Source organism: Anarrhichthys ocellatus, unplaced genomic scaffold (assembly GCF_004355925.1).
Source record: "Anarrhichthys ocellatus isolate YVR2014 unplaced genomic scaffold, GSC_Weel_1.0 scaffold89, whole genome shotgun sequence".
NCBI classification, from domain to species: Eukaryota; Metazoa; Chordata; class Actinopteri; order Perciformes; family Anarhichadidae; genus Anarrhichthys; species Anarrhichthys ocellatus.
The window spans coordinates 894,951-905,604 of NW_022280119.1; the positions used below are offsets into that span (position 1 = coordinate 894,951).

The 10,654-nt window shown below is 40.6% G+C and overlaps 1 protein-coding gene across 1 annotated transcript in view; it reads right to left on the reverse strand.

Moving 5' to 3' along the window:
• The window catches only part of irx4a (iroquois homeobox 4a), a 6,810-nt gene extending 5,269 nt beyond the window's left edge, over nucleotides 1-1,541 (reverse strand). The window contains exons 1-2 of the mRNA XM_031875339.1: nucleotides 1,471-1,541; nucleotides 375-626 (exon numbers count right to left, since the gene is read on the reverse strand). Coding sequence (XP_031731199.1) covers nucleotides 375-626; nucleotides 1,471-1,515 — 297 coding nt within the window. The 5' untranslated portion in view covers nucleotides 1,516-1,541. The remainder of the gene's footprint in view (nucleotides 1-374; nucleotides 627-1,470) is intronic.
• Nucleotides 1,542-10,654: the final 9,113 nt, after the last annotated feature.

The following is a 10,654-nucleotide window of genomic DNA, read 5'->3' on the forward strand; positions in this document are numbered from 1 at the left end:
TATATATATATATATATATATATATATATATATATATATACTAATGCATATTCAACGTTAGCCTGCTAAAAAAACGTATTTCCAATGGAAACCAACTTGTCTCAGTATTAACTTTTTCTTCTTTGTTTCATAAAAAAAAATACTCGTCTAAAGTAAAACTCTGACACGATAAAGTGAGCCTATCCCGCCTTGCTGAGGAGTATTTTCCAATTACTAAAGACAAGTCGGCTCAAATGATGATAGGGATACATCACGTAAAGTAAAATGCTGGTATCTTGTGGTGTAGAGCATAAAAGAGAGGCGACGTGCGCCTACGTCTCAGCACTCTGCGGCTCCATTAATCAACGCCAAGAAGGATCAGGTGAACGGCTTACCAGCGAGTAGAATGCCGAGGCGTCGGTGCCGTATGTAACGTAATTCCCATAGCCTTGACTGCCGGTGTAGGGACTCCCGTAAACGCCCAGCGCGGCGGCTGAGCTGAGTTCATGCCTCGCCGTGGCCAGCAGCCGGCTCTCGTACACGGGACAGTAGACTGGAGTCTGCCCGGACGCTGCCACTCCGGAGTCGGCTATGGATCTGCCGGTGGACTCGCAGCAAGTGGTCAGAGAGTTGGTTGTCATCAGGAACTGAGTGGGGACAGACAGATAATTTAAGTTATTTGTATATCATTCTGCATTGAAACATGTTAATGTGGAACACTTTGATCTCAAAGTTAGTTTATAACTTTTTAATATGAAATGAAGATCGCCAAATGAACACGATTCTAGCTGTCTCCAAACTGTGTTTACTTTTCTGACCGTAAAATGATTAAGTTTTTGCTCTATTTTGCTCTTCGGAAGGTGAACTGGACCTTATTCGCACATTTCCCCCCAGAAAGTCAATCTTTAAAAACTAAAATACAAATGCCATGTAAAGACTGATATCTGATGATGAATGGTGCGTTGTATTCCCGTGGTAATGTGCGCGTAAAACGTGTCCAAAACGAGCCGTCTGTTTGCTTTGATCCAATGCGTTACAAATAGATACAACATATTTTCCCTAGAACGCCCAGTAATACCCAGAGTGAAGCCCAAATTATTTTGTATGGCTCAACGCCAAAACAAAACAGCAGCTGGGTTACGGCGCAAAACACACAGCGTGTGCAGAACAAGTGGGCATGTGTGTTCCAGCGCAGATAAACATATGGCTGACATTACCGAGAGGCTATTATCTTGCCGAAATCAGGGAACGGGAGGTTGGGGGTCTCGTTGGTTTCTGGTTTCTCTCTCTTAACCCCTTTTTCTATCGCTGCAGGAACACAGGTATGGATGTAACGCAATACCTTTCCGATACTCGAAAGGACTGTGGCAGCCTCCCCGATTCTTGGCCAAAATGCGTAAAAGGATCATGCATAAATCGATGAGATGATCAATCGCTGCAATGACAAAATCAAAACACCCAATTAATTGAACAAAGGTAACATGAACTTACTTGTGGAGCAGACGAATATGGATATCCAAATTGTGGATATGACATTGTAGAGAGGTCCCCCAATATCCAGAAATAAAGCGAGACTGAAGGTCTCCACTCTAACGCGAGAGGCTGCAGCTCTGTTTGACTGTACCAATCGATTGGTAAGCACAGGCTCCTAGGATGCTTATAGGGCGAAGCAGAGTAGCATGTTTAATTTGTGGAAAATGCCCCCCACTCAAACGCCTTTCAGCTGCAAAAAAAAAAAATTAATAAAAAAATAAAGGCAGAAATCTTCTAGCTCTCCCTTTTTCCGTTTTTAAAGTCTTGTAGAAATGAAAGAAAGTATTATTTGTTTGCCTAGAATAATCACTTCGATGTTAGATACATATTTTTCCGTATAAAAAAGTAGTATAGAAGACGTCAGCAGCAGAGGCAGGTTGTTTTAAACAGTGGTGACTCTGACGTCAGAAGTTTCCCACTTGAAAATGACCAGACTGTAACTTTAATATACTTTCTCGGGATGACGACAAAAAAACCAGAAAAGAACTATCGAACAAGAAAATCTTTGAGAGGGAAAAGAGAAGGAAGTACATGTCCTGGAGATTAATTTGTAGTCCCAATTTTGTAGTCCCAATCAATCAATTCCCAGGCAATCAGTGACTTGAATATGCAAACGTGTGTGTACCGGTTTGAATGCATTAAGCCCAATTATAAGCACATTCTTATCATTCCTCCGCACTGATGCTAATCAAATGGGGAACTAATTGATTTTAAATTAATTAGCAAAGAACATTACTGGGCAGAGAAACATATCGCAGTCCACCAATATGTAGATTTACAAAAATGACTGCATTTCAAATCTAGAGATTATTTTAGTATTATCGTATTTTCTTTATGATAATTACCAAGTTAGAATCGACTTTTGGTTTCGTATTGTTCTCCAAGTACACCTATGCAATAATGAGTCCCCTGAGTGCTTAATGGAGTGTTTGAATCAACCTTTTATAACATCTCCACATGCTCAGAAATTATTTTAATTATGATGAAAACTAAAATCCAGTTTCATCTATCTATCTATCTATCTATCTATCTATCTATCTATCTATCTATCTATCTATCTATCTATCTATCTATCTATCTATCTATCCCTCACATTTCCACGTTGATCAGGTAAATTCGTGAAACTGCAGTTTACAAAAATGGCCAAAAGTCCCAAACTCGCACGCCACAGCGCTAGTGCCGGTGCGCGCCGCCTTGCTTGGAGAATCCCGGGTTGAGACATGTGGATAGCCCCGGGGGTCACTCCTCAAATTAATGATGATGTAGCCTACTCCTCCCCTCCTTCTCTCCTCTCCAGCTGGATCTCTGCCTGCCGGTGACAGGTCGATTGAGAGTGATTGATGACTATCTAGGGGACCGGGGCCAACATAATAATATGATACCGGGTCCTTTTCATTTACAGATGAAATGAGTAATAAACGGCTATAAAAACGGAGACGAGTGTGATTTGGTTAAGTAGCCCAACTTTTGTCTTTGTCTCCTTTTCTTAGTTGTATTTTGGTGGGATGGTGTGGGAGGGCGGACTATATATAATGTCTGTTCGCTCATTCATTTTGACAAATTGAATTATAGGGGGTTAGTAGCTATACCTCGACGCAAATGGCTGCTGTGAATAGGGGGGTCAAAAGGGATCAGCCAGCGCTTTTTAATTTGCATTAACACTAATGCCACCTTAACATTAACAACCCTCCTGAAACGCTCAACCATAAACTCCCCTTTCTCTCTCACACACACACAGCTCCCTTTTGTCTTATTAATTTAGACTTTTCTTTTTTTTAATTCACTGGGGTTAATGTGAACCGCAATGCATTATAAGGCACGCGGGACCCAATATATCTTCAACATCTCACCCTGTGGACGGAAGGGAAAGTGTTGACACGTTGATTTTTGGGGATGGTGAGAGCGCACCTGACAAACGCGCGCACACGAGCGCGCGCACGAGCACACGAGCACGCGCGCACACACACACATAAAAGGTATATGTATTGTTCCACAGAGATATGCAGAGATATGTTCTATAATCAGGGCCACTTTTCTTCAAGGGCCTTTGCATGAACCTCCACCTTTGTGTCTGTATAATCATGGAGAAAGTGGAACAATCTCATAGACAGTCACTCCCCGGAGTCCTTGTGCTTTCTCTCCTCACAGGTTTCCATGGAGCATGGTTTCATCTAGACCCTGGTCCTTCCTCCTACCATGGCCCTGCTGACTCCAACTGCTAATATCACTTTTATTATTACTCACATTACTATTTCATATTACCGATACCATTAATGCACATTATTGACCTGCTTCTTCACCAGAGTCTGTGCTTTCTCGCCTCACAGGTTCCTGTGTATCTGGGTTACACCTGGACCAGGTCTTGCCTCCTTCGTGGTTCTGTCATACATTGAATGTGTTGTAATTCTGTTATGCTGTTCTACACATGACATCTATTGCACTTCTGTCCATCCTGGGAGAGGGATCCCTCCTCTGTTGCTCTCCCTAAGGTTTCTTCCTATTTTCTCCCCGTTAAAGGTTTTTTTTTGGGGGAGTTTTTCCCGTTCCGATGTGAGGGTTCTGGGACAAGAGGATGTCAAATGTATACATATTGTAAAGCCCTCTGAGGCAAATTTGTAATTTGTGATTTTGGGCTATACAAAAATGAATTGAATTGAATTGAATTGAATAAAGTATATTGCCCACACACAATCCCTCCTCCCTCGCTGTATACCTTTTCATTATCCACTGCGTTACCCAGTGTTATCAGGCGCCTATGATAAAATATTTAGGTGTGCTTTTAGATGGAAAATGAAGGCGACGGCAGGAGTTCATGCTTGTTTAGCGTTAAAAGATTAAAAGAGGAGCTTTTTTCTTGGACAGATGTGTGGAGGCCGGGATGCTCAGCATTTAAAGTGGAGCAACTGAGAGGAATAAGATGCTATTCCAGTTCAAGACAAAGCTGATGACCTGATTGTATTTCCTTTTTTTGTTGTGAAATTAAACATGATAATCAACAGGCTAGTATCAGTTATTAGTTATGTAGATAAATGGATGATATGAAGATAGTGTTACTGTATAGATTAGGACAGATAGCAGTGTTCAGCAGTGGTCTAGTGTAGGAGCATCCATCATATTGATGAGTAGCATAAATCATCGGCTTGACTGGAATTAGACAAACTAGTGGGGCAATTATATAGAATTTCGTCAATGCAGCAATCTTTTTTATCTGCAAGTTTGTAATATGTAAGACGTTCATTTAGTGTGCTTATTTTGCATTCAAGTTCAGTTTTTGCCTCATGGTGTCAACCTCAAACTATTCTCATCTGAATAATATTTGTGTTGCACTTTGAAGTAAGCCTGCTAATTTGCATCTCCTTTCCAACTAAAGTCATATTAAAAAGTTCCCCAGAAACGTTGTAATCATGAAGGTGTCACTTTCCTGATAATCTGTCTTTGATTAATGAGCCAGAAGGAGGAGGGTGGCTGAGTGTGCCTGTGTGTGTTTGTGTGTGTGAGAAATACAGAGAGAGAGAGAGAGAGAGAGAGAGAAAGAGAGAGAGAGAGAGAGAGTAAGAGCGTGGTGAAGGGAGGGGGGTAAAACACCTCCTTCTCCCCACATTTTAGTCAGCTGAGTCTAAAGTGAGACAGGCTGCAGAACAAAGGTGAACAGTATCAGCAAATGTGAATCTTTTATGACAGTGATGGGTAATGTTGATATTTCTGTGTTTTAAGATGAACAACATAAGTAAGGCTGCTTTGGGAATTTACACGGTTATTGAGAATGCCAGTATGTACTGTGGCACATATGTTTTGTTGGCACCACTTACTGTACACCTGAGGTGTTCTGAGGTAATCCCACGTCTGAACAAAACCCAGTCACTTAGGTTTAAACAAACCGCATGACCTATGTTGTGCAAGACATTAGATCATTCTGTGGTTTGGGGCTCTAAAATGAAACTGACTTGATTTGTGAAGTAAGTAGTCAACAACATAGTCTGAATCTACTTATTTATAGTGATTGTTATATAGTGATCCTAATATACATAACTATATCCTAATTAGTATTAGTTGTTATGGCTGTGTGGTGGAGTTACAGACGAGAGCTGCTGGAATGTCATGCTCCTGACTCGAACCACATGACAGTTAGCAAATTTAATTTGATCATTCTCATGAATCATCAAACTTATGAATGTTTGATTGCTTGGGCATTTCAGTATTTTGTCACAATCAATGGATAAATGTTACACTTCAACATTTATCTAGATCTCCAAATCAGAAACAAAACCACTCTTAGGTGGATTTTCTTTGTGCCTGTGGATTCAATGCTCATGGCATTAACTTGTCTGTCTTATGATGATAACGGCACAGGAATGACTTGCAGTATTTAAAAACTTGCTTACAATTAGTTGTTCATCAATGACCTCAAAAACAAGATTTCATTTCACTCTCAGTGTTATTTCCCTTAGCCTAAGCTAGTGATTTTTTTCACACATTGAGATTGGAGTGTCTTCAGATCACAGGGAAAATGTGTGAATTTTGCTCTGACTTTTGGACAGGACTGAGGGCTGAGTGAGCCCCGAGACAGGGAACTTGCCTCAATCAAGTGTGGTTCAGTGATAGTGCTGATGTTGACCTCTGCCGTGTTCAAACTCCCCAATGTGGGTTAGCATCAGGTGAAAGAATAACTCTATTGACTTCTTCAAAATGTTTTGTATCTCCTTGTCCCTCTCTCTGTCACTTTTTAACCATTTCTTCTCCTCAGTCTTATTTATTAAAAAAGTGAATGTTAAGCCCCCCCACACAATCTGTCTAAGCATCGGACCTGGGGGGACAGAGCCTTCTCCATTGCAGCCCCCTCCCTCGGGAACTCCCTCCCTTAGCACCTCAGACATTCTTCGTCACTCGCCACTTTCAGAACAGCACTTAAAAATGCACCTGTTCAAATCTGCTTTTAACCTGTAAAGTTAGTCAAGTATGTTTTTGTGCTGTTCCTTACTGTTATGTCATCTATGTTGTATGTATTGTAATTGCTTCTATTGTTTCTGTTTTTACCATGTAAAGTGTCTTTGTGTCACTTTTAAAGCGCTGTCCAAATACAATGTATTATTATTATAATCTTGGAGTTCTGCCCTGTTTTGTTACAGTAGTGTTTTTAGTTCCAACTTCATGAAGTTCTGGCTCTACTCTGTCCTATTCTATTATATTTGACCCAGTATGAGGATAACGTTTTGGTGCTCTGATGTCTTATGGTCCACTGTCTCATGCATTGTTTTCTGAGTCAACAACGTAGAAACAATAGCTGAAGACAGCTGCACAGGTCGACTCGCTCAGTGACATGAAGCCCCGAGCAGCTCCCAGGCTTTCCAATAGCTTCCATGTTTCTTGTTTCTGCAGTCATAGAAATAATGTCCAAGCATTCACACACACAAAACACACGCAAACACACACACACACACACACACACACACACACACACACACACACACAATGCTTATCCAGCAAAACATTAACCTATTTGTTGTCTAGTCTAGTCTTGGAGTCCAAATGGAATATTGATCTCCAACGATCCTCGCAGTGTATTTCTTATTTCTTCCTTTCAACAGCACAATGATTTTTTTTTGCTCTTCTCTTTCGGCCTTAAAGCCTTAATGGGTTTTGCATGAGCTGGATAGGCTGCGAGGCTGCTTCAGGTACTTTGTACACAAATGGTGGCTTTTCTGAAGATGTTTCCAGGTGGTTAGAAATACTTTTATTTGGTAGACTGTGAAAACTAGTCAACATTCTGTATCTTAACCAGCTGAAGTAACTTTTAAATATAATTTAGCTGTTTATCAGGTTAGCTCTGTCCGTATGGATCATGTCTTACCATTTTACCGGGTTGGTCAAGGACAAGTAAGTATAGGGGAAGAGGACAACATGTCAGGGAATGAGGAGGTAACAATTTTGTGTTCAAGAGGGACTCTAAGCTCTTTAAATTACTGACTATAGCTATTAAATCATTATGGGAAATAGTGTTATTGTTACACGATAACTAGACTTGAAAATATAGGATGCATGCGATAACAGTGTTTATATTGCAGTTATGTTATGACATAATCTACTGTATTTCAAAATGTGGATATACTTACAAATACTTTGGGAAATTGCATGTATTAAAAGTTCTGTTACTAAACTTGTTACTAATATAGTGTACGTCATTATTGTTGCTGGTTTACAAAACATTCGGCAAAGCCTGGAAAGAAGAGTCCTCTATAGCTGTGCTCACAAAATACATACCTGCATGTTTTTATTCTGATAAAATACTGGGGGAAAGTAATGCAGTTTTGATGTAGATGTATCTGACGGTTAAAACAGATGTTAGACTAAAACCTAGACAACTTCCTGTCATATCACAATTAAAGGTTCCTTTTGTAGTTTTTGGCCACTTGTAGCACTATGGAGCATCATGCAATACACAGTCCAACCAGTGGTTTCACACTTTTCCTCTGACATGCTACAATGTGGCAACAAAGTATTAAAAAAATTGGCTCAGCATATAATTTCATGAAGGAAATTCACTCCACAGTTGGTTGGACCGCTAGGATACAGCCAATACGTTTTGGTGAGTTACACTGAATGTAAATATCTGTTTTTGTTTACAAGAAAACCAAATATGACATGAATAAACTTAACTGATGTTTACTAGACAAATCATTGTCATTATTTGATTTAACAAAAGTAACATATTTCCGACTACACCGCACAACTTTCAAAGGCAACTTTTTCGTCACTCAGACAACATGCAGTGGATTTCATGCCCACAGCATTGAACACGTTACGAAGGTGGACATCAAAAATTCATTATGCAAATCCTGCAGCATCAGCACCTTTAGCGACAGCATGTCCATTATACCTCATGTATTATCCCAAGCAGGGCGCACAGCAATGGCGGTAAAATCCAATGAAAGTGGTCCTTCTAGTTTTTAACAATACCATGATAATATGTCTGAGACGAGTCTAACCAACCCTCTTCTTTCATCTTTCTCTCACTCCCGTCGCTCTCGCTGCTCTTCCTCTCCAGGCCCTCTAAGTGGTTTAACATGTCAAAGTTCTCTCGGCTCATCCATAATTGATCACCACAACGGGAGCATCTTCGCTGCACTTAGTTAACTAGCTATCTGCAGGTGTTCCCTTAGCAACTGACCTGGGACTGAAACATTTGAAGGCCGTATGTAGACTCCCAAGTCCCAAAAATGTGAACCCAACGTGTGTTGTAAATCTTGATGTTTGCCCCTTGTTCACTGGTTGTGTTATTGGACTTAGTATGTATGCCCACCCATTACACGGTCCAGGATATGGGTGAAAACAATCAAATGTCTTGTAACATTGGCATTTGCACCTGTTCCTCCGAGGTCATGACTGTGATTTCAATGTTGAGTCGAAGGGAATGTGTCCTTTTATATCATTAACAATGGTTGTGGTTATTTTTTATGTGGATTTTATTGGAAACATTTGCATATTTTGCTGTAAGCCCAACTATTTCATATGATGTCCCTTGTTTACATTTTTTTTATAATCTAAAGTATTTTGCAGGAAGATTGTGTGTCAAATTTGATCCATTATATTTGTCTTTACTTATTTATTTATTTATTTATTCACATTGGACATTGGCCTACGCATTCAGAAAAACAGCAAGCTTTGGCCTTTCTCATATGCTTTGGTTGTAAAAAGACACACATCTTCATTATAAAATAAATGTCCAGTGGTTGCCCAAATTAGGAAAAAAAGTAAAGGTAAAAGATTGAATTACCAAAATGGTCCACAACGTGTCATCAACGTGATTAATTAACAGGGCCAATCTTCTATTATGTTGTTCATTCTGTACACCTGGCATCCATTGCACGTCTGTCCATAGGAGAGGGATCCATCCTCTGTTGCTCTCCCTAAGGTGTCTTCATTTTTTTCCCTCCCCGTCAAAGTTTTTTTTGGGTAGTTTTTCCTGTTCCGATCCATGGGAACAGGAAAAACCCCCACAGAAAAACCCAAAGTATTACTATCTGTGTTTCTTTAATACTATCTGTTTAAATCATCCCTTCCCTTAAGTAACAACAGAGTCGATGTATTTTTATTTTGCAGCATATACAATTTTAACAGGTTGCAAGTAATGGAACCAATCACTTTTGTTTAACTCCAGTTTAGGATGCTTATGGAAACATAGCTGATGCAGGCTATTGTTGGATTTCACCACAGACCTTTCTAATAGTCTAGCGGCCTATGTTGTAAGCAACTTTAGGGTCTTTACCCAAATTTAAAGACAACAGCAGAGGTGCACTGAAGCATGTAATATGTAAAGTATGTTATATTTGACAATCTCAGGACACTATCTTTAAGAAGCATTTCATAATCGAGGAAAAACAACGTGTCTGTGCGTGACCTAAACTTCATCTGAGAGAACATGTACTGTAAGCTATATGAAGCCTACCAGATAGATTGTAATCTTTATCTATCAGTTTCCAATGTAGCTTTCTTTTCACCGTTGTCCTTTCGGAAGAGAAATGCAAACAGGCTGGCCGGCCAAACAAAGAGACTTGTCAATCACCTTTCTGCCTGAATGTGTCCCATCGTGCGTGTGTGTGTGTGTGTGTGTGTATGTGTGTGTGTGTGTGAGCCCGCATGTGTCAACAACGGCAGACCCATCATGTCAGACACCAGAATGACACTGATCACAGTTTGCACGCACACACACACACACACGCAAATGCACGCGCACGCACACACACACAGATACACAGACAGGGGCCAGGTGGCTGCTCTCTGTCATGACAGACCCAGACCAGACCACTGACACCCTCGACTCCCCCGACACCTGAGACCACCACCAGTGCAGCCAACACAGTTGCAGCCATGCGCAGCTAGTCATTGAATACATTTCCCCCCCCCATCTGAAATTTGCAAGGAACATTTAGTTTTATATTAATAAACAGACTGTTGAACCAGCCTGGGGTGCTGTCGAGTGCTGGTTTGATGGTTATAGCAGAGAGTGGCTCTTACCTATGATGTGCCATCACTGCACAAGCAGCCAGTTTTCATACAAACCAGTCACCACAACATGCAATTAAAGAACAGATATCTGCTATGTCACTGCCCTGGCCTCAGATACACCATGCTGGCCAGCAGATGC